At 54.1% G+C, this 25,997-nt stretch overlaps 14 protein-coding genes across 14 annotated transcripts; 8 read left to right on the forward strand and 6 right to left on the reverse strand.

The window, feature by feature from the left end:
* The first annotated feature begins 27 nt into the window (after window positions 1–27).
* IWZ02DRAFT_126315 (uncharacterized protein) lies at window positions 28–1,150 on the forward strand. Its single transcript, XM_066761556.1, has one exon. It carries the CDS (start codon window positions 217–219, stop codon window positions 1,057–1,059), a length of 843 nt encoding a protein of 280 aa, XP_066626015.1. The 5' UTR covers window positions 28–216; the 3' UTR covers window positions 1,060–1,150.
* A 599-nt stretch (window positions 1,151–1,749) lies between these two features.
* IWZ02DRAFT_511242 (uncharacterized protein) lies at window positions 1,750–2,899 on the forward strand (the record flags this gene model as incomplete). Its single annotated transcript, XM_066770525.1, has 2 exons — window positions 1,750–1,824; window positions 1,875–2,899. The coding sequence occupies 2 exons, from the start codon at window positions 1,750–1,752 to the stop codon at window positions 2,694–2,696; spliced, it is 897 nt and encodes a 298-aa protein (XP_066626016.1). The 3' UTR covers window positions 2,697–2,899.
* A 1,777-nt stretch (window positions 2,900–4,676) lies between these two features.
* Window positions 4,677–5,661, forward strand: IWZ02DRAFT_429878 (uncharacterized protein; the record flags this gene model as incomplete). Its single annotated transcript, XM_066766018.1, has 3 exons — window positions 4,677–4,826; window positions 4,880–5,323; window positions 5,359–5,661. The coding sequence occupies 3 exons, from the start codon at window positions 4,677–4,679 to the stop codon at window positions 5,659–5,661; spliced, it is 897 nt and encodes a 298-aa protein (XP_066626017.1).
* Window positions 5,662–7,536: 1,875 nt separating this feature from the next.
* On the reverse strand, window positions 7,537–8,654 carry IWZ02DRAFT_126354 (uncharacterized protein). Its single transcript, XM_066761557.1, has 2 exons — window positions 8,565–8,654; window positions 7,537–8,484 (listed from the first exon to the last, which is right to left on the reverse strand). The coding sequence occupies exons 1-2, from the start codon at window positions 8,578–8,580 to the stop codon at window positions 7,823–7,825; spliced, it is 678 nt and encodes a 225-aa protein (XP_066626018.1). The 5' UTR covers window positions 8,581–8,654; the 3' UTR covers window positions 7,537–7,822.
* Window positions 8,655–9,682: 1,028 nt separating this feature from the next.
* IWZ02DRAFT_126356 (uncharacterized protein) lies at window positions 9,683–11,195 on the reverse strand. Its single transcript, XM_066761558.1, has 2 exons — window positions 10,948–11,195; window positions 9,683–10,896 (listed from the first exon to the last, which is right to left on the reverse strand). The coding sequence occupies exons 1-2, from the start codon at window positions 11,136–11,138 to the stop codon at window positions 10,044–10,046; spliced, it is 1,044 nt and encodes a 347-aa protein (XP_066626019.1). The 5' UTR covers window positions 11,139–11,195; the 3' UTR covers window positions 9,683–10,043.
* Window positions 11,196–11,608: 413 nt separating this feature from the next.
* Window positions 11,609–13,114, forward strand: IWZ02DRAFT_371779 (uncharacterized protein; the record flags this gene model as incomplete). The annotated part of the gene is made up of 2 exons (XM_066764589.1): window positions 11,609–12,416; window positions 12,471–13,114. 2 exons carry the CDS (start codon window positions 11,609–11,611, stop codon window positions 13,112–13,114), a joined length of 1,452 nt encoding a protein of 483 aa, XP_066626020.1.
* Window positions 13,115–14,431: 1,317 nt separating this feature from the next.
* IWZ02DRAFT_511254 (uncharacterized protein) lies at window positions 14,432–15,485 on the forward strand (the record flags this gene model as incomplete). The annotated part of the gene is made up of 4 exons (XM_066770526.1): window positions 14,432–14,480; window positions 14,635–14,696; window positions 14,779–15,084; window positions 15,253–15,485. 4 exons carry the CDS (start codon window positions 14,432–14,434, stop codon window positions 15,430–15,432), a joined length of 597 nt encoding a protein of 198 aa, XP_066626021.1. The 3' UTR covers window positions 15,433–15,485.
* A 1,542-nt stretch (window positions 15,486–17,027) lies between these two features.
* IWZ02DRAFT_487336 (uncharacterized protein) lies at window positions 17,028–17,461 on the reverse strand (the record flags this gene model as incomplete). Its single annotated transcript, XM_066769351.1, has 2 exons — window positions 17,028–17,209; window positions 17,359–17,461. The coding sequence occupies 2 exons, from the start codon at window positions 17,459–17,461 to the stop codon at window positions 17,028–17,030; spliced, it is 285 nt and encodes a 94-aa protein (XP_066626022.1).
* A 103-nt stretch (window positions 17,462–17,564) lies between these two features.
* Window positions 17,565–19,957, forward strand: IWZ02DRAFT_126485 (Adaptor complexes medium subunit family-domain-containing protein). Its single transcript, XM_066761559.1, has 3 exons — window positions 17,565–17,805; window positions 17,894–18,313; window positions 18,388–19,957. The coding sequence occupies exons 1-3, from the start codon at window positions 17,765–17,767 to the stop codon at window positions 19,679–19,681; spliced, it is 1,755 nt and encodes a 584-aa protein (XP_066626023.1). The 5' UTR covers window positions 17,565–17,764; the 3' UTR covers window positions 19,682–19,957.
* Window positions 19,958–20,026: 69 nt separating this feature from the next.
* IWZ02DRAFT_487338 (cytochrome c oxidase family protein-like protein) lies at window positions 20,027–20,503 on the reverse strand (the record flags this gene model as incomplete). Its single annotated transcript, XM_066769352.1, has 4 exons — window positions 20,027–20,112; window positions 20,181–20,216; window positions 20,366–20,408; window positions 20,480–20,503. The coding sequence occupies 4 exons, from the start codon at window positions 20,501–20,503 to the stop codon at window positions 20,027–20,029; spliced, it is 189 nt and encodes a 62-aa protein (XP_066626024.1).
* Window positions 20,504–20,706: 203 nt separating this feature from the next.
* IWZ02DRAFT_126546 (transcription factor TFIID complex subunit 8 C-term-domain-containing protein) lies at window positions 20,707–21,972 on the forward strand. The gene is made up of 2 exons (XM_066761560.1): window positions 20,707–21,105; window positions 21,160–21,972. The coding sequence occupies exons 1-2, from the start codon at window positions 20,808–20,810 to the stop codon at window positions 21,885–21,887; spliced, it is 1,026 nt and encodes a 341-aa protein (XP_066626025.1). The 5' UTR covers window positions 20,707–20,807; the 3' UTR covers window positions 21,888–21,972.
* Window positions 21,973–22,285: 313 nt separating this feature from the next.
* On the reverse strand, window positions 22,286–22,604 carry IWZ02DRAFT_367254 (uncharacterized protein; the record flags this gene model as incomplete). Its single annotated transcript, XM_066764366.1, has 2 exons — window positions 22,286–22,340; window positions 22,402–22,604. Coding segments are annotated over 2 exons (258 nt in total), but the record flags the coding sequence as incomplete, so codon positions are not given.
* A 112-nt stretch (window positions 22,605–22,716) lies between these two features.
* IWZ02DRAFT_126549 (uncharacterized protein) lies at window positions 22,717–24,275 on the forward strand. The gene is made up of 2 exons (XM_066761561.1): window positions 22,717–22,891; window positions 22,984–24,275. The coding sequence occupies exons 1-2, from the start codon at window positions 22,829–22,831 to the stop codon at window positions 24,145–24,147; spliced, it is 1,227 nt and encodes a 408-aa protein (XP_066626027.1). The 5' UTR covers window positions 22,717–22,828; the 3' UTR covers window positions 24,148–24,275.
* A 217-nt stretch (window positions 24,276–24,492) lies between these two features.
* Window positions 24,493–25,888, reverse strand: IWZ02DRAFT_487342 (RNA methyltransferase; the record flags this gene model as incomplete). Its single annotated transcript, XM_066769353.1, has 3 exons — window positions 24,493–25,281; window positions 25,328–25,713; window positions 25,765–25,888. 3 exons carry the CDS (start codon window positions 25,886–25,888, stop codon window positions 24,493–24,495), a joined length of 1,299 nt encoding a protein of 432 aa, XP_066626028.1.
* Between the last annotated feature and the right edge of the window lie 109 nt (window positions 25,889–25,997).

Here is a 25,997-nt window from a genome sequence, read left to right on the forward strand (position 1 = left end):
GGTGACGTTCAAGTTGGGCATTGCGCGCCGGGGCGAGCCGGGGTGCCCGACACATCGTGGACCGGGCTGTCCCCGACCACACTCTTGTATTTTGACAAAATCCAGTTTGGCTTCGCCGACCTCGAGCCTGGACAAGGGGCTTGATGGTTTATCGCAATAATTGTTATATGGGTCGGCTACGCGGTCGCCCTCCAAGATGGCTCACCCTTCGCCGCCATGTTGTCGAGGCTCGTCCTGCTTCTTTGTTTCCTCGTTGCTTTCGTATCCTCCCAAATGCCAACCAGCAGTGTAACAACACCCCCATCGGTTTCGGCTACGGTTACCTCCACATACTCGACCGGCTCGCCGACCTCCAACACCACCACTTCGGCCCGGCCGAGCAGGACTCCAACTTCCAACAGCACTGTCCCGGACGTCGTTCTCAATGTTCCCGAGATCCACGTCGGAAAGATAGAATTGGACGTTGACAACCTTCGCGCCGACATCAATCTCAATGCGAATGTTGCAAAAATTGTCTCCATCAACGCAGGCGTCGCCGTCAGTGTCGACAAAGTAAACATCACCATTGCCGATGTGGATGCCGAACTGGAGTTGGTGGTCCGTTTGGGCCATCTTGTGGATATTGTCAACCGCGTTTTCGACTCCTTGGACCTGAATCCTCTTCTCATCAACACGCTGAACAACGTGACCTCGCTCTTAGACGACGTCGTGGGCGAAGTCGAGGGCCTCCTAGGATCCATTACTCGTGGTGACAGCAAACTTTCGTTCCTCATCGACAATCTCGGGAACATCGTCCAGGAGGTGGTTGGCGCTGCCGGCTCAACCACCAGCACGATTGTCGGAAACTACCTTCAAAACATGACGTATACTGGAGAGCAAAAGGTGCTGCAGGGCGGTGCGGTGCAAAAGACCTACTCGTATTCTCCACTCAACGCCTTGGTCGACATTGTCTTCAATACTGCCGGCCAAATTGTCCGCGCCGTTGTGCAGAAGAAGGGTCAGGGCGGCACTTCGACATCGACACCAGGTCCAACTAGCACACCCACTGCTAGGAAATAGTCTGCATCAAAATAGCATACAATATGTTTCATTTGTCGTCTGGCAATATTCCGGGTTTCGTATCTAAAGTCTGGCATTTTTTTGGAGAGAAGACATGCCTGTCGTGTCACAGCAAGCAACCACAAGAAATGAAGAGTCGACTTTGAGCATATTTCGCCAGATTCATTTTGCTGGTCCCTTGTATGTCTCGCTTGAGTCTGAAAATTTGGAGAGCAGACCAGACAATTGTGTGTGGTGGCAGTGGCGGCCAACGGTCTGGAAACATGGATTCAGAGTCCAAGTGGAGCGACTCAACAAGAATGGTAGAGGCAGGAAGGGATCAAGATTTTCAAAAGATTCTGCTGACGGGTGAGGCAGGAGATGCCGAGGTAACGGCGCTGTCGTCAATGTTAGCCATGTCAGGGGCAAGTCAGGGGGCAGAGGAAAAGTGACCGAACAGAAAAGTCGAAGGGGAAAGACGAGCAAAGTATGGCAACATCGATGGATCTTCTATTGGGTGCTAAGGAGTGGGAGACGAAGAAGCAATGACCTCGCAGCTTCCGCGGTGCGCGTTGTGGACTTGCCTTTCTGTTTTCTAGTCAAGCATGTCGCGCATTTTACTCTACTCTCCTCGAGTGGGAAAAAGGGCAGTGACATGGAAGCTTGGAGCATAGCCAGAACAGACTTTCTGCTCCAGCCTCCCAAGCGTAAATGGTCCAAACCGGCAACTGCACCGGCTTGGAAGGAGGGCACTCACCTCGACAATCACTTGGACGCGTCGCCTGGGTACGCGAGCGTCCGATCTCTGCAGCTGCACACATCAACTCTATCCACAGATTCGAGAACATCAATCGCACTCTTCGTCTTTGCTATCATTGCATTCATATCGGACACTATCAGCACACCTCTCGCTCCACTTTACATGCCCCAACGCTCCGAGAAAGAGGTACTACGTTCCTCAACTGCTTCCCACTCTTTACTTACATTCAGGAAGACAAATAAAATTTTCAATGCTCCCAGGCCACGCACCCGAAGAGCTCGAAGCTCTGGATGATATCACCCTCGAGATTACAAGCCATGTCGCAACATCAATCGAGCAAAGCGAAGTCCAACAACCGGCTCTCGCCACGTCAACCCCCGTCAATCATGCCCTGGATGCTTCACAGACGTCAGCCACACACTCCGACTCCGCGGCACAAGGTCTGCCTCCAAGCTACAGCCGAGTGTTTGGAACCCCTCAGCAAGTCTTCGAGCTTGAAGACACGAGCAGAAGGCCTGCGAAGCGGCCCAACAACACGTTGAGTTACGTTGAGAATGGAGCCGCGTTAGTCACGGTTATCTGGACCGGTATCGTCTGTATCGCAACCTTAATCACCATCGTACTTGACGGTATTAGCCCAGCCGCTTGTTTCTGGCTCCACGTCGCCAGCTGCGGTCTTGTTTTGGTGATGCAATTCCTTGAATGGTGGGCTACTCCATGTGTTAAGGGTCGTGGCCAGGGTTGTGTTGCAGCAGCAGCAACGAGATTTTTCCAGTGCGGATGCGTCCTCTCCTTTGGTGCAATCGTGTTGTTGTTGCCTGTTTGTCTTTCTTTTCTTGCTCGAGTGCGGGAGTCTGGGTTTGGGTTGTTTCCGTCATACATGTGCGTTAAGGAGTGAGGTCATTTGTCAAAGCGAGAAGACAGAGGGCCCTCACAGACTGAATTCCAAGGCTGCTGAAGTCCTCACTTCGTTACTTACCGGAAGGCTCTGTGAGTTGCCTTGTTGCCTTTACCCGTGCGTAGTATACCTTCCTGAACTTTGGCAGGACATCTTACGGATCGCCGAGTTTGTGTTTTCCTTGTCCTCTCATCAGAGTTTTCCAATCTTCAGGGGACTAATCTGAAATTTCACGTCTTATTTGTGCTCTTGGAATCTCATTGATTTCAGCCTAACTGGGGGTGCTATCTTTGGTGTCACGGACCATTAGTGCCGCGGAATGCTGCCCAAAGCATTCAGCCTCGTCAAGTGCATGACTGCGCGCGGGAAAAGGTACAGGACAACTGGACCGCCTGGTATCTGGAACTGTGGCAGCGCATCATCTCAATGACTCCACTCGTCTTTTGTCAAACTTTCGCATTGCTTGTCATTCCGCACCCTTTGGGCAGCGCTGGAGCAAGACCAATCACTTCTGGTAAGGCTGAACGTGGTGCAGGATGTGGCATTCGTACGATTGATGCTGCGTGACAATTTTCCGCAGAAGTCGAGAAATGAAATTCTACCCATAGAATTCATTGGGGGGCGAAAATATCCCTACTTCACAAAGAACGCCTGAGATTGGGGGCCAACGTAGCGACAGGCGGCGCGTATTTCTACAGAGGCTGCCCAACCTTTTCCCTGCATGTCTTGTCTTGTCTGGCAGCAGCCACCAAGAGCCATGGATCCCGCAAAATTGCCTATGGAAAGCCAGACTTCAGATCCGTCCGAGGTTTCGGGTAAGACTGACAACACGGTACACTATGATGGCTACGGCAGACGGCAAGAGATTCCCATCGACGATCATGACGAATGGTACCTGCGGCCGTCTGACGGCAGGATAAGCAAGGTGTCTGTGCAGAGCTTTGAAGAGCTTTCGAAGAGCGGCGAGCAAAAGGTTCCCTGGAAGCGCATCGGCAAGCCAAAGTGCAAGACGCCTTGGATTATCCAGCTGCTTCATTGGATGTACGAGTCGACTCTCAACCCTGATTACAAGAAACGACAGACTTTTGCGGACAGGAATCAGTTGTACCAAAGATGGCTGCCATCCCGCTTTGCAATGTTATTTCTGGTCAGTCTTGCCGTTCTCAGGAATCAGTCACTCTAGCTTACAAGAGTTTTAGTCGTGCATCCCAAAAAACCTCGAAGGTGACCTCCTGTACGAAGGAAAGTGCGATCCGATTCGCTGCTCTGAAACTACGGAGACCCCGCAAACGACATTGAATCGGAGGGAGCTTTGTGCAGATCTCCTTTGCTGGTTCAGCGGTCAATTGACACACACGATATCGATGCCGAGTTCGACGACATGCCAGCGCGCCAGATGGGACCGCGTTTTCTCTGCTTCCTAAATTCAAAGAATGACATCGCTCGTGGAAGCCTGGAGTGGGAGACGTGACTGGTGGCCGACTGGATCAGGGAAAAGGGGCTAGGCGCGAAAATCGAATACGTCTTCGTGTCGTACACAAGGAAGCAATTCTTCGTCGCCACGGACACCGAGATAAGCGGCTGGAAAATTACGGAAGAGGAACGCCAGTACTACCGATGAATCTCACCACAAGACAGGAAAACTCTCCAGAGCTACGGTGTCCGGGCTGCGCGCAAAGCTGGCATTTTGAGTGTCTGCGAAGCGATGGCCCGGATGGAGAAATCAGCGATGTATGGCGCATCTGCGACATTGTCCGCGCATGTTACTCGATGATCATCATGCTCGGTCTTCCGATCAATGACAAGAACGCACCTGCGACCCCCCGCAATCGAGACGCGTGGCTTCATGAATGGGGACCTCGACTGTAGACGCTTCAACAAATCGTGCTGATTCCCGAACCAAAGGTCAGCATCTACACTGTGGGAGGTGACGAACGCCTGGAAATGTTGGCGAAGCGCAACTTTGCATCGTGAGCTTGGATGGATGCGAAGCTGGTGCAACAGCTCATTGACCACTACGAGTCTTCGACTCACCTAATGCCACTTGAGCTGCTGAGTATTGGACTCGAATGCTTCCAGAGTCGTCAGACAGACCAGCGTACCAGAGGAGACATGGCGTATGCGCTGATGGTAAGTTCCCCCGAATGATGGTCTCTTGAGAATCCTCGCTGACTTAAGCGAAGGGCTTGCTCCGTGGAAGGCCCAAGGTAAATAAAAACGACTCAGCTTTTGAAGCGTTCGCACGACTCTCGCTCGCAAATGACAGCGGCAGGCTTCTCGAGTGCATGATATGCATGCTCCCTCCAAAGCCAAACGCGGAATGGTTCCACATCCGGGACAAGTGGTCTGCCCGACTCTGGGACATCGTGCCGATTGCACAAGTTGGCGAGATTCTGGACAATGAAACAGTGAGCTTAGACGGTGCCTACGGGGCGACAATCGAGTGGGATGCGATGAAGCCTCCGGCGTTGTTCAAGCGGAAGACACTGGCCCGCAAATACGCCAAAGTCGTCTTGCATGGCCTCCCGATTTACTTACTCTCTGGACTTGCCTTTACTATCATGGGTGCCATCCTAATGAGAGCTCTGGAACACAGCGGAAATGGCGATACCCTCGGAAGCGGCAATGTATTTGGAAGTGGGAATGTATTCGCAAAGCAAAGCGCGCTTCGTTGGGAGATGACAGTCTCAAGTCCTCGCCAATGTTCATCCTGCTTGTCTTTATCCTGGTCTTTAGGGCCATCCAAATGGCTGGCTCTGTCGCCATCCTGCTTGCTACCCCAGCAATGCTTCTCAACATTTATAGGGGCAAGTTCTACTCAACACAGGCCAGAATTTTTGGCGTTGAAGGACGCATCAACTTGGGTCTCACAGAGAGTTATCTGTTTGGCTTCAGTCAGAACCGGCTCAAGTTGGACAAGAATGGGAGCAGCCTCGATTTCGACGACCTTGGCCGGCCAAAGTGAGATGCTTTTGAGTTTTCCAACGGTGGTGTAGTCGGCCACAACGGCCCAAATCAGTATGGCATGCGTCTTTTTACCCTCATCGACACGTTCAACATGAGAGCCACCCAGTTCAGGGCTCAGAGGCCGCCGACGACCCTCATCATCTGCGGCCATCAGGGTGGTATGCAGCGGGCCTTGCTTTGCTCTTACAACCACCGGAATCGCACTATCTCAAAAGAGACTGTCGTTCGCCTCTCGAAATTAGTGCTTGATCGCATCACGCGCGTCGATCGGTTTTCCCTAGCTCTACACCGGCAAGATAAAGATCAGAAGAAGTGCAGCGACGCTTGACCAAGGTCCTAGGAATCCGGAGAATGATCAGTCAGATTCTGATGCTTTTTTTTTTTTTTTTTTTTCAGCTTACATAAAAGCTCACCTTTCAAAAAGTCCTGTCTTTGCTTGTAGTAATGGTGTTTCGTGGTCAAATGGAGGTCCAAGTATAGCGTACGCAGAATGCCGAAATTGCCTGTAGGCGTTAGCGCATTACCCTAAAATACAGGATTTCCCAAGGTCTTCGATGCCACTTCTTTGAGAAAACATGTATCTTCTCCCACACGCCCTTACAACAGCTGTGCCGCCAGCATTTCCTCCGTAGTGCTGCTGACCCTGCGTGCTGGCCTGGCAAGGCCAGCAGATGAGTCAAATTGTGCTCGCTGAAGTTGAATTTGCGACGTAAATATATCGATGTCGCCTGCGTTCAATCTAAGAGTGATGTTTTGCAAAATGCAAAGCCAGATCACAGCATTTGGTGCTTGAAGTACTTGGGAAAAAATGGGTGACTGGTGTGCCATTGGGAAGGAGCCAGGATGTGCGTGTGCCTGATTCGGCTCGGGTCCTGCGGCAGGCTTCCGACCGCAAAGAGCGTTTGTGACGCTGCATTGGTAGGTAGGGAAGACGCCTGGCGAAATCTTGAGTGCTTCTCTTGCGGCTGACTTTCTTCTTCCACCCCGGAAGAGATGAAGGAGTTGATCCGCCGACAGAAGGTGAGTCAATTACATTGACGACTCCCATTTTGTCAAGCTGATTTCGACCCAGGGCGAGTTGGAAACAGCAAGAGGTATCAAAGGGAGTCCAGCAGCGAGACTGTACAGCCGAAGTGGGAGCCATGGTTTCGCAGCCAGTGGGAAGACGGCGATGAGCTTTCCGTCACCGAGGTGCGCCCAGCGAAACGCACAAAGACTTCTGAGGCTCCAATCGATACCGTGGATCTTACAGACAACTGAATTCCCGGACTTTGAGCTTTCCAATGCATTCATAGCAAAGGGTCTGGCATCTTGCGCCCTTTCAATTTGAACAAAACATCCGCAAACATCAGAAATCTTCCGGAACACCAATGCTGTGGCAGAAACGTGCGAAACTACGTTGGAAATGAGAGAGGGAGAAAATCATTGTGATCCTCCCCAAGACTCCCCGGACATACAGGTCAGCATCGCCGTTGCAGCCAACTCATTCTACAAGCTGACGAGCGTTCAGATCCCAACACAATTCGAGAACAGAAAATTGGCGCCTTCATCGGTAGCTTCATCTAAGTCCCAAACCCTTGCGATACGTTTGGGCTTACTGAATTCCACATGTGGAGAAGGCAGGGCTTTGGAAATTCAAGGGAGGGTTTTCAAAAGTCACTAAAAGTGGGGTTTGCTTGAAGTTCTAGGGGCGACTGGAGTATGGCGGTTCGGTAAGTTCGGCTTCTGGCCAAGAAGTGGCTTTTCTCATGAGCAGTTCTCAACCAGAGTTGAACAGCTAGTCAGCCTACAGCTGCAGTACTTGAATAATAGATATGGTACTTTTCAGAGAATCTCACAATCACAACACAAGGTTGGGATTTTCCGGGCCTCTCCTTAAAACCCATCTAGATCTATTTCAAGAAGTAACTGTACTTCTACTGCACTGCGGATGCTCAGCGAGACGACGATTCCAGTCAAGTATCGCATTGCTCCCGCTGAATACTTCCAGTTGAAGGCATCATGCGCCTAGAGACAGCACCAATTGAAAAGCAGCCCTGCAGTGCACCATCAGAGCTGTCCTTGCACCCTGCCACGCCTCCAAGCCTAACCTTTACGACATTACCAACGAAACCTGCCCTTCGTCTCTCATTTATCTCTTGCCCAACGAGCAGACCCTGTCACTCCCTGTCTCCGGCATCCTCATCCTCCGCCCACGCCCCAACACCATTCAAATGTGCGTCCTGCCTGCGCCTGCGCCCCTCATCCTCACGCTGCCTCGCCTGCTCGCCACCGCTCCCCAAATCAAGTGTCGTCCTCCCAGCCATGGCAGCATCCACAATAGCACCGGCGCGCGCCCTTATCTCTTCCCTCCTCTGCCTATCCTCCTCCGCCGACGCATTCGCCGCGCGTTCGCGATAAAGAGCGCCAAACGAATACGACTGCCGGCGCACCGCACCCTGCTCCGCGCCCCCCTCCCCACTTCCTCCAGACGTAGCAGGACTCACAAGACTGCGCGCCGAAGAGTCGAAGGGGCTACCGACGCGCGAGGAGCCGCTCAACCCAGTCTGCTCCGGAAGCGGGCGCTGTCTTCGAGACGGCGCGTCGTCGGCGGAGGAGTTGGCCGGGTCGACGTGGTAGAAGCTTTCGCGTGGGAATTGGAAGTCGTAGTATTGGTTGCGCTCTTCGGCGGTTAGCCGGCCGGATGTGGGGACGCGCGGTGGTGGCCGGTAGGGTACGTATGGGCCCCTTGCTTGGCCGTTGGACGAGGTGTTGTTGGTGTTGTTGGTATCGTTGCTGCTGCCGTTGTTGCTTGCTTGGTCGCGGCCGTTCGGAGGGGGATCTGAGTATTGTTAGTGCGGATAGTGGGTATTGAGGAGGTGAGATTGGTAGGGAGATTGCGCTTGTGTAGTGCACACGCACTTCCGTTGGATGACATGATCGACTGGCTGGCTGTCTGGTGTTTTGCAAAGCAGGTTTGGCGCTCCAGTCGTTGTAATGCTGCCGTGCCTTGAATTTGGAGATGTCACACTGAAGGATAGAGAAGCCATGGAAAAGTCTGCTATATAGGTGCGCATCTCTACTGTGTAGACGTTTGATATTCATTCTGTTTGCAAAGGAGGCAAAGACCTGCCAGCTCAAACACCCAGCCGCCATGCAAAAAGAGTCGGACAGAAGGGCGATGCAGGCCTGTGATGCCAAGACGGTGACCATGACGCTGCAAATCGGCGTTGTTGTGTGGCCTGGAATGGGCAGTGACTTTGCTTTGGGAGTTTCTCAAGGAGCGTTCGCGGGTGATGGATGTCCTCCGGTTGGACGGCAGAAGTTGCTTGGTGAAGAAAATAAAGTAGGGGCTGAATCCAAAGCCAAGCAAACGAGGTGTTTTCTTAGCAAGTCCGACTTGACCACCGGGAGAGAATCCTGCATGAAAGGTCGTCATGTAGGCAGTGTATTGAGAAGATTGGATAGAGATACGGCAATGATGAAAGAAAGTAGAGAAACCCTCACCGCGACTGTAGCCTGACTACACTTGCAGGGCTAGGCAAGCGCCTACGTTGTCCATGAAGATAGAGGGGCTCATCTAGGGACATGATGCCGGATGTACTGACGTACCATCCGCGGGCGCCACAGCCGGCGAAGCGCTGCCTATCAACAGATCCACGGGTTTCTGAAGCCTGCATCGAGGTATTGTCCAAACACGCGGGGCGTCTTCGCTTAGTATCATTTGCGGCAGAAGGTCAAGAAGCAGGCGAGGCAGAGGAAGGCATTCCTACTGGTTGGTGAGCAGGCAGTGAACAAGTAAAGTACCGAGTTGCAGCGTCAGCCAAGATCCATCCAGAAGACATTTTACCGAGATGCTGGCTATGTCGACAAGCGATCTACAGATTGCCGGGAGACAGCGCACCCGAGCGATGTGTAGACCTGGTGAGCAAGGCCAGACAACGCAAGTGCTCGCACAAGGCTGGCCACACAGAAGAGCCGGGGAGGGGCGGAAGCGGCTTCGCCCCTGCGCGAACAAACAGCCCCGAAGAGCAAAGACGCCAAACACGAGCTAATGGCCTGCAAAGGCTGCGTGGGAGGGCGAAGGAGATCAGAACAGGCAATGTCATTTCGGATCGGAGGCTAGATCCCGATGTAGCGTACCCAAGGTCTGATACTGGCAAACGCCTTGCTGGCGGCGAGGGACACGCGTCGTAGAGTATATGGACCAAACGTTTCCAGCATCTTTCTGAGGCGCAAAAGGCGGCGGCGCTCGAATGACCCCTTGTCGCCATTGTTTTGTAAACCTCGTTGCCATCTGATTTGGTGGGGACCTGCGTCCCGTGTCCTGGGGATTAATCGTCGTCTTTGGATAGTCTTGCACGCCTGCTGTTTGAGAGTGCAGCAAGCCTCCGTCATCCGCTACGAACCCACGACAATCTCTGCAATCTTCTTTCCCTTGTCGCCTCCCAGATAGTCCGCGCCATCGGTGGCCGGCCTTCCGTCAGCGGCCTCTTCAAAATCCAACTCCGCAGCAGCTTCAAACCCCCTGACGACCGTCTCTTCATCCACCTTGACCCCAGACATTACAAGCGCTCTTATCACACCTGCGACTCTTGCAATCTCTCTTCGAGTTTCCGTCTCAATGTCGTCGTTTTGGCTGGAGTATACTTCCTTGGACACATTCTCCTCGATCCGGGTAATGCTGACATTCGTCTCCGGGGGCTGTACGTGCTTCGATATCCAGATGTATCCGTTGACGCCGAGAATTATGTCAATCTCCCCCCCGCGTGGCGTTGTAAGGGTAAATACTTGGCGTCTCGACCGTGCGACTCCTCCGCGCCGACCGCCTCCACCACCAGAGCCAGAGACTGAAAGAAAGTAACCATTCCGCAGCTTTCCGTACTTCAAGCTGCGGGTGTGCAACGAAGCAGTCCCGTCGCCATGAATGCTCTGAACCTCGGCCACAAGCAAGTCTCCTTCGGTGAAAAACGTTCGAATATTGAGTTCATCCACCGCAGTTCGTTTTCTGAGAATACCGCCAGGTAAGTTGATCGCCGACAAGGGAAGCCCGGCCAGTTGGGGTGCTGCAATGTCTACGCGCCAGCGTCGCGACTGCACTTCAACGATCCGCCCCACGATGAGGTCACCGATTTCCGGAAGGTATCTTGCGCGTAGAGGGGTGATCGAGAGGAGCTTGTTCGTCTTGAGCACGGTACCCGCGACTGTCGAAAGGATTTCGGTGCTTCCTTCAGGTACATATGTGCCGTGTCCTCTGGGATTTACAGTTAGAATGGTCTTGAAGTGTCCAAGAGCAATCTCTTACCTCATCCATTGCGGATCGTCCGTCACAACTTCTCCAGGCGTGACAATGTCTCTTCTCGCGCGTTTCGAAGCTCTGCTTGTTCCTTCCATGTCGACGTCACCATCCGAATCGAATTCCTCGCGTTCCTCTTCGACAGCTATGCGAGGATACGCAGGCGCGGGTGGCGCGGGAGGTAGGATTGTGATTGGCATGTTGGAGTGAGGATTGGGTCGAGGAGAAGGTTGGAGACAGTGTCGCGTTCTGAAATGGATTCACCCATGCATCTTATGCGACGCAATCCATGGCGGGCACTTTTTGGATCAAAACTCCGAAGATTATCCGATCAGAGGCGCACGGCCCTATTCCTCCGCGTGTTACTCCACCGCGTGCGCGCGTGGATCGTCTTACTTCATCACCACATCGCCTCTCTACGATAAACGCTGTCATTCATTTTGCAGTTTTGCTGCTGCGCGCATTTTCGCGTGTCGTTTCGCATGCTTCTTGCGCTCTGATTTCTCCCTGACACTCGCTTGTTCTGTTTTCGGTAAAACAATACCCTCCCCGTGATCGTTTTCTCTTTTTCGTTCAGTTGTTCAGTTGATGCTGGTAAAATGCAGGATTCCTATGAGGAATATTCTGTCCGTAGCCTCTGAGTTGTAAACTGGGTCAAGGTGCCCACAGCATGGAGGATAACGACACCGACTCCGTCCGACCGGCGCTCCTTCGCAACCCGGGCAGTGGCGACGTGTTGACTGGCAGCGAACGCAACAACTTTACTGGCCTTGTGGGCGAGTGGGCCCGGTCTCTTACTGCCAACTTGTCCCAACATGAGAATGATATTCCCAACTATTACCTCAAGGACCCCTTCGGCCTTGTCACGACTTCATACGTCCACTCATTCCAAGTCGGCACTGGCGAAAGCATTTTTGAACAAACTCTCAGCCGCATTGAAAACGCCCGGTTTGAAGTCATTTTCGTCACATGCTTCTGGGCAAAGTCGTCCTCGCTCGACAAGCTGGCCAAGTCATTGAAGGTGCTGTCAAGCAAGTCTCTTCGCAACTCCAACCAGGGCTCTTCTAAAATTCGTGTGCGAATCGGCCTCTCCTCCCGCTCAGCCTGTCAAAAGTTGCTTCACACCAACTCTGTTGACGGACATGTTTACAACACCTCGGAATGGACCACGAAACTTGGCCTCCCCGATCAGAGCGAGTTGTCCGGCCTGGATCTTGAAATCAAGAGTGTCTTCGTCAAGCCCTTTAGCGTAATGCATCCCAAGTTTGTCATCGTCGATCGACAGCTGGTCTTCCTTCCAAGCTGCAACGTTTCCTGGGAGAACTGGTTCGAGGGCTGTCTTGCCATGTCGGGACCAATTGTCGGAAATTTCGTCCAGTTCTGGTACAAGTTCTGGAACCGAGACCGTGGTGGCCTTCCTGCGATTGGCTCTCACACCACCGAAGACGTGCCCGCCATGGCGCTCCACCGACGTCTGAGTGTCGTCCAGGAAACACCAGTGTGGATGTCCTACCTCTCCAACTGCATTGGAGTAGAGATTCCAACTGTTTTTCTTCCGTCGCCACACCACACCAACCCCAAGTTCCAGCCCATTCCTGGACTGAAAGCTCCGCAGCCTCCGTCGACCCCGCTGAACGTCTTTCTGGAGAAGCTTTTTGAACGGGCCCATTTCACAATCTATCTTCAGACACCGAACGTTACTTGTCCCCTCGTTCTGGATGCGCTCTTCTCTGCCTTGGCCCGCGGCGTCGATGTTTGCATTTTGACCAGCGAACGGTTGATGGTGCTGGAGCAACTCGGAACAGCGGGAACGACAACTGCGAGGCAGATGAAGAAGCTTATCAAGAAGTACACAAAGCTGCTCAAGTCGACGCCAGTCCACGACGTAGAAAGAGACGGTGCTCGTAACCCTGCTCAACCTGGCAGTCTGTCTGTTAAATTCTTTGACGCACCCGCCGACGCGAAGCCTGAAGACCCGGTGCAATCTCACCTCAAGCTCACCATTGTCGACGAAGAGTTTGTGGTGCTGGGCAGTGGTAACATGGACAGAGCAAGCTGGTACACGAGCCAGGAGCTTGGTGTTGCCTTGTGGTCTTCGGAAGTGGCCGCGGAGGTTCAACGCCTTGTCACAGCCAACCTGGTCCGACGCACGAAGATTTTCTATCCCAGGAGGTAAGGACGATGGAAAGATTTGCGACATGGATGGCGTTCACGGCAACAATACCCCTCGATGAATACGCGACAACGGTTTCTTTGCTTCTATACCACGCGACGTGGGTCGACACAAGTCAGGCACTAATGTATAATATTTTTTCGGCCAGAATCCTGGCATTCACGACAGACTGTCCAAACGACGACCAAGGGAATAATGCTCGGAATGGAGCGTTGAGCAGGCGAATGGTCCTCGGTCTACTGTCATGGCCAATAGTCCTCGGTCGTGTTCTGGCGGGATTCACGCGGCTGTTCAGTACAGCATTGGCGAAGTTCCAGTCTCCCAGGTCACGCTGCTGGTCACCACTAACAGATTGGCGTGGAGGGAATTTTCGGTAGCGAATGACAGTCGCAAACAAGGTTTTACAAGATCCATCACGCAGTCGGAGTGCTCTGTGACTCGCCCGTGGCTGCGCGCCAACAGCAGCCTGGAATGCTCTTTGGCCGACCGCAGATTTCTTCTGTGCTCGAAAGGTGGTTTGTACAGCTCCAAGCTGGAGTAGAGATGATGCAAGTAAGACCAGCAGAAGTAGAGGGAAGAGACATGATCCGATTGATGGGATTCGCGAGCGATCGAATAGATCTGATGGCGCGGCCAACGCATTGGTGCGGTTGTGAAATGGTGGGGAAATGCAACAAATGCGTGCTGGGGGCGATGCTAAAGGAAAATACGATGTGCAGGCGACCAGGCACAGCCGCGGCGTCAAGCTTTGTACAACGGCGGCGTGAGGGGGGGGAAAAAATGTCTCATGGGCGGTCGGGGCGAAGGGAGTTGGTCTCAGCAAGGGAGAGAGAGGGCGACATGAACAAGGTCACACGCCGAGTCAGCGGTGGAAGCCCCGTCGCCGTCGCCGTCGCCGTCGCCGTCGACGTAATAGCCAACTCCCGCGCGCTGCCAGTGCAGTGCACGGCATACTTACTGTACCTACCTAATCCACCATCACCACCCATTCCCCTCGACAAATCTGCTGAGCACAAGATTCTCGGCTGCGTCCGTCGCACTCTTTGCGTCTATCCCCTCCGCCCGCCCTCCCACCGACAGGCCCCCCAGCTCCAGGTAGGCGCTGCTGCCGGTCACGCCAGCGCCCGAACCCTCGTCCTCTCTGCTACGCCTGCTTTCTGCTACACTTTGTTCCTCTCCCTCCCTTCAGCCTCTGATCTACTGGCTTCATCCTCGAACCCTCCCTCCAGCCTTTACCGACTTTTGTGGCCTCCATCACCAAATAATAGCTATCAGCGCTAGTCGCACGCAGCTCTCAACCACCATTCCCAACCACAGACAATGACGCGGAGAATCGTCTATGGCATTGCCCTTTGGGCGACCGTTGCCGGTACGTAGTTGAGACTCGTCTACACCTTTTTTTCCGTCTCGTATTCGCGGTTGTCTTGCTTGGGCCTAAGCATGATTGATCGAGATGTCATACCTGTCGCGTCTCTGGCACACATGGTCGCTAACATGAAGCGCTTCTTTGCGCGCCTTTGCAGTCACGGCAATGACCATCGCGTCCATTGTGAGGCCGAACTGGCTCGGATACGAAGTCGAAGGCGTAAGTTTCCGTCCAACCTTCCAACACTATAGCTCCTCCGCACCGTGCCCGACTCAGACACTTATTGACATCTGTTCCCCAGCACGGCAAGCACGCGAAACCCGTTAAAATATCCTATGGTCTGCATCAGCGCTGCGATAGCGTGTCCGGGACCTGCAACGATTTCCCGGAACACGAAGACTGCCACGGCGACAACTGGAGCTTCTGCAGCCGGTGGCGGAGCGTGGGCTTCCTCATGAGCTTCGCCGTCATTATAGAGCTGGCCGCTCTCATTGGCTACGGCGTCGTTATCGTGGGCGGCAAGCAAAAGCGTGACAAAGGCTGGAAGATGGTCTCTGGCCTCATGATTGTTGCCGGCGTCGTGCAGTGCGCCGCCATGTCCATTGTGGTACGTCGACCTCTTGATTGCCCTCCCCTGCCTATGCCATGCCGCCTTGCCCCGCCCCAATCTTCTTCCACAGAATCAACCAAGACCGACTTTATCATTGGCATGGGGAGGGATGTGAACATAAGCGAGCAAGCAAGCTGACCGGTGGCGAAAAACGCCCCTCCACAGGCCTTCCTGTACGACAACGACGAGCGCTTCTTCCCGCCCGGCTGGCGCCTCGACAGCTCGTGGATCCTGTGCACCGTGTCGTGGGCCTTTTCCTTCATGATTGCCACGGGCCTCATCGCCGCTGCCATTGTCCTCCCAGAAGAAGGAAACTACGAATTGATACCCGAAGGCCGCATGTGATCGCTTAAACTTCTAGCTGCTTTTAATTCGTCGTCGTCATCATTACCGTCGCCGTTGTCCTACCACCGCATCCGCTGCTACCACGGCTGCAGCCGCTGCTTACCTATGTTGATGCCCCGCTTTGCCCTTCTGCCTGCTCCCCTCTTCGTACCGCAGCATGATCTTCTCCGTTTTGCTAGATGGGAAGCATCAAGCGGGTCGCTTTCAGAGCGTCGCTTTCACCCCTGCTGCCGATCAAGGTTCTTGCAGCAGTGGCTGGATAGCGCGGGCGGGAAACCACATTGAAGCGAAGCGACGCGAAACGTGGCGTGGCTGGTTGTGGCGCTGTGGACAACGTCCACCTGCCAGAAACCCCTCATGACGACGGCGTCCGTTGTCCGTTCTTGCTGTCATTGCGTATTCCAGGAGATTCGGCCACATTGGCGTTCCGGTTCCTTTGCTTTAAATCTCCCTATCTTTCCGTTCCATTAAACTTGTCTGTCTACCATACTGGTGCGCACGTCCGTCTGATGATCACTTGGTTTCCCCTCGTGGACTCGGTGCTGTGTCACGGGCTGGGAAGGGTCGAAGGCTCCGGGAGCTCTCGTACATAATAGATGATGGAAGTATTGATGGATGGAACGCAAATACTTTTGACCAACACTGCAGAAAGAGTGCTACCGTAGGTTTTGTAACTTGTGTATCTACGTACAGGATCAGTACAGTATAGGTGAAAGGGAAGAGTGGTCCACTTTAGTTTGGCGGACTTTTGGTAGAGTAACTCGGTTTAGCAAAGTGATATATCTGCGCATTTATCGTTCAGTTGTTCACAAATGAGCCAACTGTGATACATAGGATCCAGGAACGCGGGCGATCACATTAGAGGAAAAGGCACCAAAGGTAGTCCTGTCTGAGAGGCGACACCGCAAGTCATCTAACCGTCTCGCCGTTCGGACCGCCGAATGGCTCCTGCTCCCGTCTTCTTCCCCATCCGTGCGGTGCCGGGCGGCCAACAGCCAGCCCATGTGAGCGCGTGGTTGAGTACATATGCCTTCGCAAGGTGGATATATCGATGAGGGATGGACCGCACACTCTGCTTGACTTTTCTACTTTGAGTCGTTGTTGCGAGGCGCGGACACTGGCTCTGTGCCCTGCGTAAGGGTAGGGAAAATTAGTGTGGTTTGGAACGAGTAACTCGAATTTCAAGGAAAGGCATAAGAGGAAAACAGAGAAAAGTAGAAGAAGATCAGAGTGGTTCTTTCGTTTTCTTTCGCGTTTGAGGGTGTGGTGCTTAATGTACAAGATGGGATTTTGATGGCCGGTTGAGACGCCTTTGATTCTCCCGGTGGAACCAAAGATGTCGAGGTTGTTTTGAGGAGTAGAGAGGTCGGCGTAAGGTCGCTGTTGTATCTTTCTGAATGGACTTTTGAATGCAGCTTTCGTGCCACTGGCGACATTGAGCTCCGCGGTCGAAGCATCCAGGTAGAGCGCAAGAAGGAGTCGTGAGAGTAGAAATGCTCGAGACGTCTCCTTTTCTCTTCCATCTTTTCCTCCCGTGCCCGATTCGTTCCCGCGCCCCGGCTGGCAGCACACGAGTGGAGAGTTCTCTGGCTCGCTCATTTCACGTACCACCTGTAGGCGCCAATGCTCAGGCAGAGAAGGGCGGTCGTGTTGATGCTTCCGCGGCGGAGGATGCTTTCCCAGCGGGCCATCTTGCGGCCCGCAGCGAGATCCTTGTGCATCTGCTCGTGGCCTTTGATGTACGCGTAGATGCCGAGGCCGACAAAGGCGCCGGTTCCTGATTGAGGCTTTAGTTTGAGTATGGTGGGTGTAATGGGGGTGTCGAGATGGAAGAATTGACTTGGTCGAGTAAACAGGTAAAGATTTCATAGAAACCATTGAAACTAGGTATTGAGAAAGGAATTCAGAAGAAGAAGATAAACGTACCCATAAATCTACACCATGAGCACTCAGCGTGGGCCTCCATTTTCTCCTGCCTCTTCTTCTCTTTTGCCTCAGCCGGCGATATGCTGACCTCGTCTTTCGCCATTTTGATCCGGATAACCTGAGGAGAAGAAGTAAACAAATTGAATTAGCAAGTTCGGAGAAAGGATGATGGACTTGGTGGTGAAGACGATCACGCTTGGGCGAACCATCGACCGAAGTGCGACACAGCACGAGCCACTCCCGTGGGCCCACCAGGGTCCTTCGTCATCGCGTTACCGTCAATCATAGAACTCACCTCTTGGCTGTCCTTCGCCCACCGTCAATTCTCACGAAGCCGCCCCAGTCTGTCTTGCTGTTCTCGCTGTCCCATGGGTGGTCTTGTTGCCAGGGCATCTCTGAATCAGCCATGAGCCAGGTGGAAGCACTCTACATCTTCGATGAGCACAAGTGAGTCCTGCGTCCAACCCCACCACCATGATGCACCTGGAGGCCGCAGTTACTTCGCACGGAAGAAACACCAGCTAAAATAGCATAGCAATCTCATTCTCGAACACATCTACTGCGCACGCCCTCCCTCAGCCAGCGTTCTCCTCCCTTTATACCTCGCACACCCAGATCCTCGACCGTCTCTGATATATCTCCCGTCGACAAACCCGCCAACCCTCGTCCACAGCATCATCCAAGATCGCTTGCTGTTCTTGGCCCCGTCCTCCGTCGATACCGAGCCCCTGCTTATCCTCGAATTCTTGCACAGAGTCGCCGATGCGATAGAAGATTTCCTGGGCTCGCCGCTCTTGGCGAGCAGGATAGAAGCCCACTACGATGTCGTCGCGCAGCTGTTGGGAGAAATGTGCGATGCGGGCATCATAGCAAATACGGAAAACAATGCTTTGCGGGACGCGGTCGAGGCCCCGAGTTTTATGAAGAACTTGTTGGGTAATGTAGGTTTGCCTAGGTATGGACCTCAGGATCGCCACCTTCTTCTATTGCGTCAAGATAATGCCGTTCGATGCTGATGAGCTCTTCCAGTACATCCCCCTCCCTCGCTGGCTCCAGTCGCTCCGCTCTCACACCCCCGGGTACCTCTCCCACCGCCTCCCCCGTTCCATGGCGACGGACAAATGTGCGCCACACGAGCAACGAACTTTACGTAGACTTAGTCGAGACCCTCTCTGTTACCATGTCGCCATCTGGACGCCCACTTTCAGCCTTTGCCAACGGCTCCATCGCCTTCACGTCCAAGGTATCCGGAGTACCCGACCTCATTCTCCGACTCGAAGCTCCCGGGGGCGTTGCAAACGTCGTCTCGCTCCCCGTCTTTCACCCATGTGTTCGCCTTGCACGCTGGCGCGAGCGACCTGGAGAATTGAGCTTCGTCCCGCCCGACGGCCGCTTCGTACTCGCGGGTTACGAAGTCGACCTACTCGGGCCGGATTACCTCCTTAATCCAGCCAATCTCAAGCCCGGCAGCAGCAGCGCTATAAATCTCAGCATTCCAGCTACTTGTGAGGTCAAAACGAGCCTTGGGTCACTCGGTGCTGAATTCGAAGTCCGTCTGCAGCTGTCATCGCGCTTCAAGTCGTCTGGCCCCAGTGGTGGCATCTCCTCTGCAAGCTCGGGTCGACCAGGGGCTGGCATTGGATCTCGGACCGGTAGCGGTTTTGGAATTGGAGTTGGAGGACATGCAGGAACTTCGTCAGCGCCACAAATGAGCGACGTGGTGGTCCGCGTTCCGTTACCACGAGGCGTACGAAATCTTTCCGAGCCGCGGCCTTCGCGCGGCGAAGTCCAATATGCGCCTGGCGACTCGTCGCTGCAATGGCGCGTGCCTACCAAGGATGTCTCGGCGTTGATGCAACTCGGCATGGGCGCAAGCGCAACACTGCGCTGTAGCGTTGTCGGCGCCCTTGACGAGGACGAGGAGCTGGACGGCGGAGCTGGCGACAATGTCCTTAGCGTCAACCGATACGACTACGACGAGGGCGGCGCCACCTCCCCCATCCCAGCTGCAGACGTAGGGTACCAAACTGGTTCACTGGATCCTACCAACGGCGGCAGTGGAAATGGCAGTGGCGGCGTCAGTCGTACGCGGTCGCCTGATCTAGATGCCAAAGCGGAGAAGAAGAGGCGCGCAAATCGGCTGTTGATGCCGAGCAGTGCGTCACTGAGCTTCCAAGTCAAAGGCTGGTTGGCAAGTGGGGTCAAGGTTGAAAGCCTGAATCTGGATCATCGCAAGAGCAGGGGACTGGGAGCTGGAGTTACGCCGTACAAGGGGGTCAAGTACTTGACGGCTAGCAAAGACGGGGTGGAAGTGAGGTGTTGACACTAAAGAAAGAGATTCTGTGTCGAGATTGTTAGAAGAAATCTAACCCGCAGCCACTTAGTCTGTGTATGATAAAAAGTAGACCAATCGGCGCTGGTGTATTTGAAAGGTGCCGGGGTTGGTCCATTCAATCCCAATTGCACATTCACAGACGTATTTCAATCAAAATGACATTGATGGAAGTGCAAGCGCAAGAGTGGGTATGGACTGGTGCACTTTGAAGATGTTCAAGGTCCCTTCTTTCTCGTTTGCTTTAATACAGCGCAGCCATCTCGAGCCCCGATCCAACGACTCCCCGTCTTATCTACAGCTGCCAGTGCCGCCATGCTGAAGTTGTCGAGGAACCTAATTCTGTCCGAGAGCATTGGCGCGCTCCTCCTCAATCTTGGTGTAGAAGGCGTCACGGTGACGGACGGTGGGGACGTGGTAGCCTGGCCTCAACGTCAATTTTGCTGCTTGTAAAACTGGGAGAATATAGAATGGACGAGGCTCTACGTACCGTACCACCAGAAGTAGCCCATGGAGGTGCCGAGGCCTGTAGGGGCACTCCTGTTAGTAATTCTGATCTGCGAATTGCCGAGGACTGGCGCGGATGAGGCTAGAGAGCGGCTCGAAAAGCGGTTCGATACGTGCGATTGACGTATTTCGACATGCGAACTGAGCAGCTGGAAAGCTTTCACGTACCAAAGGCCAGGGAGAGGTCGAGGACAAGGCCTCTGCGGAGCATCTGGAAGGGAGCCAAGTCAGCTTTGCAAGTCGGGAAGCGGTCGGTACCGCTAGCGCAGAGGTTCGACGTACGCCAGTGATGGGCTTAATGGCCATGGTGAAGATGGCTGCGGAGAGCGTAGTGGGTGTTTGCGACAGAGGTAACGGGGTCTTGGTTGGTGGTCTGACGGGCGTCATGCATGCCCGCTGGATCGAAGAAGCGCAACGGGCGGGCGCCAAGACTTTCGGAGCCTCCCCGCCGAGCGGCTGCCGATGGCGCCGACCGACCGACGCGCTCCGGGGCGGGCAATCTGGGTACGCAGACGCAACACCAAGCTCTGGCATCACCAACTCCAACCTCACGTCGCCGACTCTGACATCATAACCTCACCCGACCTCCAATCCCTCCCCTCAACCCGCGATGATGCCCGGTCTGCGATTCCCCGAAGCGTCGCAACACAACTATGCCGCTGGCGTCAAGCGATCGGCCTCCGACCTAGCCGCCCACGAATCTCAGACTCCAGCAAAGCGACGGCGCATCGTACGCCATGCGATCAAACACAAGCAGCACTGGGAGGTCGACCCGACACTCACGCCGCAGGATGAAAAAGTGTTTGGCGGCCAGACGTTGCGTGCGATTTCACTCACACTGGGCGCCGTTGGATTCGATGGCGCATTGCCCTCTGCCCTAGAAATGTTTCGGGCGCAAACTGAAGAATGTATGACCATGTTCATACTGTAGTCTTTGACTTAGGCATGCTCACGCTTCGCAGTCATGCTACGCTTCCTCACCGACGTGCGAATCTCTATGCACACCGCCCGCCGTACGACACCGCTCCCGACTGACTTTGCTCTCGCCCTCGCGCACACGGGCTACACATCTTCCGACCTCGAACCTCACCTCAAGCTAGGCATACCACCAGAGATCACTCAACCGCCGCTACCACCTCCTCCTCGACCTGAATCGCCTCCGCCCAAGCTGGAAGAGGTGCTGGGTAAAGAGTTATCCGGCGCCAGCGAAAAGGCCACTCGTGCTTGGATTCCCAATCACCTTCCCGCCTTTCCGAGCAAGCACACATGGCAGTCCACCCCGTTATATCCAAACCGCGAAACAGATCCACGGAAGATACGCGAGCAGGCCGCGCAGGAAGGCATACTGGCCGAGCAGGCATTGAGGAAGCTCATGGCGGCGAACCGGAGCGGGCCGACGAAGCGAGCAAGGAGCGGGACTAGCAGTGACGCGGTTAAGGAAAAGTCAGCCGTACCGCAGGCCAGCGAAGTGTGGGAAGAGGCGATGAAAGAAGTTATGCTAGAGGAAGCGGCGAAGAACAAGTCAACAAGAGGACTCGATATGGACTCCCTAGACCCATTCAGCAATGAAATGGGTGCGTCTGGCCGGGAGAAGGAGGGTGAGAAAAACGCGGTGGTGGATGCTGGATTACTGGTCAATTACGATCAAAAGTACTGGAGAAAGGGCGCACAAGCGGGTGCTTGGAAATGATTCAATTTGGGAGCGGATGCTGGCAGGGGGTTGTTGAATCTTTAGCGCGGCATTGGGGCATGGGAAAGCGAAGTCAGGTGTTTTTTGGAAGAGGCGTGCTTTGCGTCTGCTCAACGCCATCATGATGCTCGCTGGGAGGATATCTTGTGGTTGAAGCGCACCAGCTGCGTATGACGAAAACCAGGATCTACATTGCCGTCCAGAGTCCGAAGGCAATTCATGCCAAACGCGTAAAGCGAGAGACTGGCAATGGTGCCAAGCCCTGGATCTTTCAAAAAATATACCCCTTTAGTTATTTTTTCAAATCAATAAATGACATTCAAAATTTCGAGTCCCTCAGTTTCGTCCAATCGTCACAATTGGGCTGGCAGTGAGAACGGCAGACGTTCACGTCACCATCTCGACTCCAAATCCTCCCACGACGTCGTCTCAACCGTCAAACCATTCGCGCACCTACGACGACAGCAGCCAATCAGCACTAAATTCTCCAGTCTTCAAAACAGACGCGACCTACTTGCGGAACAATCTAACGAGCGGCCTGCACTTGACAACGGGCTGGCCGCCAACACGGCGCTCAGGCCAGCAGTCGTACTGCAGCATCTCCATCAATTTGCACTTCTCCAGGTCGACCCCGCCCTTGCGATAGCGGCCTTTGGCGTCATACTGCGCGCGCGCCTCGAGCTCCTCCGGGTGGAAGTGCTCGATTGGTGGTGCCATTGCTCGGCCTGTCTGTCTGTTGTTCAATCGTCCGTGTGTCGTCGCTGCTGCCGCCGCCAAACGCCGCCGGCCTGCTGCTTTTTGCTGCTGCGGTTGATCAGTCAGCCGGCACACGCGAGGTCATGCGCTGGGATTTGAAGAGCAAAAAAGAGCTAGGAATGGGAGCGCACAGGTAGCAGCTGTGTTTGGAAAGGCAGAAGGGCTCGTCCAGCAGCAGGAGGGTGATGAGCGCCGAGGATCTGGGACGGAGGTTGTTGGGGGAGGTCGAGGAGGCGGGCTTGGATGAGGTTGGTCTTGTTTGATGTTTTGCTCCGGCCAACAACATTTTCGCGATTCGCTCTACAGCACAACTTGAACTGACACAATGTTTTTGATTTAGGTCCTTGATTCTGTCAGGGCTCTTGCGAACTCGGGAAGTTCGTCGTCGCCTTTCGGCATTCCACCATTAGACCACCTGCTAGGAGTTTTTGAACCACATGGCGCTTCTCTTGCAGTTCAACGAAGAGCGCCTGGCTCTCCATCTCGAGATCAGAGTTTAAGATCCTCGCAGCAAAAACCCCCAGCTATCGAGCTTACTTCTCTCGGTCCAGGCGCAGGAAAGACTCATTTGCTCTACCTAATCACCGCGCTTGCAATCCTGCCAGAGAGTCACAGCGGTATTGATCTCCGGGGACGTAACGGCACAGTCGTCTTCATCGACACAGACGGACGCTTCTCCGTCGAGCGCTTCGTCCAGGTGATGAGATGTCACATAGAACACCGCATAAAGCAGCACAATCACGCCAAAAGCTCTGACGAAGCCGAACGAGAGCGACAGGAGGCGACCATGAGCGAAGCAGAAGAGGCAGCCATAATTTCGCACGCTCTCGACCACGTCCACATTCTTCAACCGCAATCGCACGCTGCCGTCCTCTCGACACTCATCCAGCTCCCAGCTTACTTGTTCGATGGCGCAGCGCACAAGTCTCTTCATCGGCCGCTACAATGCATCATTCTTGACAGCGCCAGCGCCTTCTTCCACCCGCTCAAAGCGGCCGAAGAGCAAGCCCGACTACTGCAAACACACAACAACGCCGCCGCCACTCAAACAACGACAGCATCAGCGATAACAACATCCGAAGCCTACGCCTCCCTCGTCCGCGAGCTACGCAGCCTACAGCACCGCTTCCAGTGCGCCATCATCGCAACCACCGCCTCGCTCTCCGTGTCCAAGCTCGACGCTGGCAACGCGCCACTGCCGACGCTGCGCCCGCTGCTCCCGCCGGCCTTCACTTCGTTCGCGACGCTGCGGCTAGCCGTGTCGAGGGAGATTGTCCCAGCGTTCCCGCCGACCATGAGCGTGCAGGAGGCGCGGCGGGAGCGCGCGCAGAGGCAGGGCGTTGTGGAGCAGGGCCGCGTGCGCATGTCGGTGGACGGATGGGGCGCTGATGCGTGGGCGAGGGAGCTGCGAGAGGGCGTGCTGGGCTTGAAGGAGAGGGGCGCGTGGGGCTTGCGGATTACGAAGGATGGCGTGGTTTTGGGGGAAGAGGAGGAGGATTCGTGATGCAGGCGTGGGAACGGGATTCGGCGATCCAAATTTTAATGTATTGTATTTGATAGAGCACCACGTGCTCATGATCTTACACGACCCCGGAAGACCTGGTACATATTGTCGGCGGCCTTGAAAATTCCACTTGAAACTTCCACAAAGCGCTATAGGGTATCTAAAAGAATCGGAAGACCAAACGGGAGTTTCAAAAGCCCTTTTACGCATTAAGACTGAGTATCCAAAGAGAATGGCTGAATTATCACGCTTCGAATGCTTGTCTCTGGCCATGGCGGAAATCGATGTAGTTGGAGCATCGCTCAAATTCCAAGTCCGAATGGCGGTCGTTCCCAACGCGAATGCTTAGAACAAAAAGTTGGTGCCAGGCTTGAGCTTATTTGGGGGAGTCAATTTTTCCCGCCTCTTCAAAAACTCCATCATGATTAGTGCTGAAGCAACGCTGACGTTCAAGCTATCAACACCAACGTTGAGCGCATGGACTCCTCGTACTCCAACATAGTAGTGAACCCTCGTAGCCAATCTTGCGTCGATTCCTGCATGCTCACCACCCATCATGAGTATCACAGGGTGATTGGCAAGAGGGCGGTGGTTGTTGAAGACAGCTTTTGAAGATGGACGGCGGAAGTTGACAAGTGGCGATGTGTTTCGCTGATCGATCGCCTTGTGATTTTGGTCCTCGTTGAAAGAGAGGTTATCCTCGGGTGGTGGAGGTGCCTCAGCCGCGTATATCCGCCACCCGTTGTTTCCGCTGTCTCGGAGAAAGTTATAGGGGTTGTTCACTCGCAAGATTGGCATCGCTTCAGTGGCCCCAGAAGATGCCTTGATCACCACGGGGTCGTCGATGGAGGCGGTGCTCCTGGACGCCAGAGCGATTGCATCAACGCCCAAGTAGTGTGCCGAGCGAATAATGGCTCCAATGTTTCCCGCGTCAGTGATTCCATGCAGGAACAGGACAAGAGGGTGTCTCCAGCCATGGCTGTTGTAACGAACTCGAGAGTCGTAGCCGTTGATCATCAATTCCTCGGGACTCTGACGGGCTAGGCTCACACTAAACCATGGGTCGAGACGGGAGACGGCCGTCAGCCTTTCGACTGGCTTGACTGGGAGAGGCGAGGTCTCGAGGACAACACCCTGATCCGGTTACTTGGAGATCAACATTGCAAAGGCCAGCTCTTACATTGTGTGGTCTACCTCCGCTTATTGTGTCCATGATTGGCAGGAAGTCCTCCTTGACTTGCGCCACTTTGATCTTTTGGCCTTCTCCAGCAGCCAGGGCAAGAATCAAGTCTTCTTGATGACTTTCTGTTGTTTTCTCTTTTAGGGAAGAAGCGCGCCTTCTTGCCCTCGGGTGATAGTAGAGTTTGTACAGAAGCCTCCGTTTCGCTTTCAGGGCTGCGAAAACACTCGAATATCCATATATGAATTTGGAGGCCGCTGTGGTGTGCGGTACTGAAATGGAACCATATTCCTCCGGTTGGAATTTGGGTCGGACGTTGGGTTGGTCTTTGGGTTGGTCTTTGATTTCGCCTTCTTGTTCGTTTTTGCGTTCGGTCTGGCTGTCATCTGGGGCACTTTTAGCGAAGATACTGTCTGGTCCAAGATGATGGAGCTGACCTTGCTCTCCACCAGTGAGGGCTTTGCGTCTTGGTCTTCGCTGTCGGTCTTCGTATGCAATTATTTTCGCCCTCATTTGTTCGGCATAGTTGTCACCGCGAATGCCGTTGTGAATTGCAGACATTGTGGTAATTGATCGTTGTGGCAGTCTTTGACGATGGAGGAGACATGAAGTGCAAATTCTGAGCCATTGTGGCCGAACCGCAGCTGTGGGCGGCATGGCAAACGGGCTT

Source organism: Phyllosticta citriasiana, assembly GCF_038021145.1.
Source record: "Phyllosticta citriasiana strain CBS 120426 chromosome Unknown IWZ02scaffold_2, whole genome shotgun sequence".
Lineage (NCBI taxonomy): Eukaryota > Fungi > Ascomycota > Dothideomycetes > Botryosphaeriales > Phyllostictaceae > Phyllosticta > Phyllosticta citriasiana.

Bases quoted from the DNA above. Each gene is read 5' to 3' on its own strand.
- IWZ02DRAFT_126315 (XM_066761556.1), top strand. From the start codon at position 217: ATGTTGTCGAGGCTCGTCCTGCTTCTTTGTTTCCTCGTTGCTTTCGTA.
- IWZ02DRAFT_126356 (XM_066761558.1), bottom strand. From the start codon at position 11,138: ATGCCAATCACAATCCTACCTCCCGCGCCACCCGCGCCTGCGTATCCT. The intron at 10,897-10,947 runs GTAAGAGATTGC...TGTAAATCCCAG, and splicing joins GACGATCCGCAATGGATGAG to AGGACACGGCACATATGTAC.
- IWZ02DRAFT_126485 (XM_066761559.1), top strand. From the start codon at position 17,765: ATGAGCCAGGTGGAAGCACTCTACATCTTCGATGAGCACAA. The intron at 17,806-17,893 runs GTGAGTCCTGCG...AAAATAGCATAG, and splicing joins TACATCTTCGATGAGCACAA to CAATCTCATTCTCGAACACA. The intron at 18,314-18,387 runs GTATGGACCTCA...GAGCTCTTCCAG, and splicing joins GGTAATGTAGGTTTGCCTAG to TACATCCCCCTCCCTCGCTG.
- IWZ02DRAFT_126546 (XM_066761560.1), top strand. From the start codon at position 20,808: ATGATGCCCGGTCTGCGATTCCCCGAAGCGTCGCAACACAACTATGCC. The intron at 21,106-21,159 runs GTATGACCATGT...CACGCTTCGCAG, and splicing joins TCGGGCGCAAACTGAAGAAT to TCATGCTACGCTTCCTCACC.
- IWZ02DRAFT_126549 (XM_066761561.1), top strand. From the start codon at position 22,829: ATGAGCGCCGAGGATCTGGGACGGAGGTTGTTGGGGGAGGTCGAGGAG. The intron at 22,892-22,983 runs GTTGGTCTTGTT...TTTTTGATTTAG, and splicing joins AGGAGGCGGGCTTGGATGAG to GTCCTTGATTCTGTCAGGGC.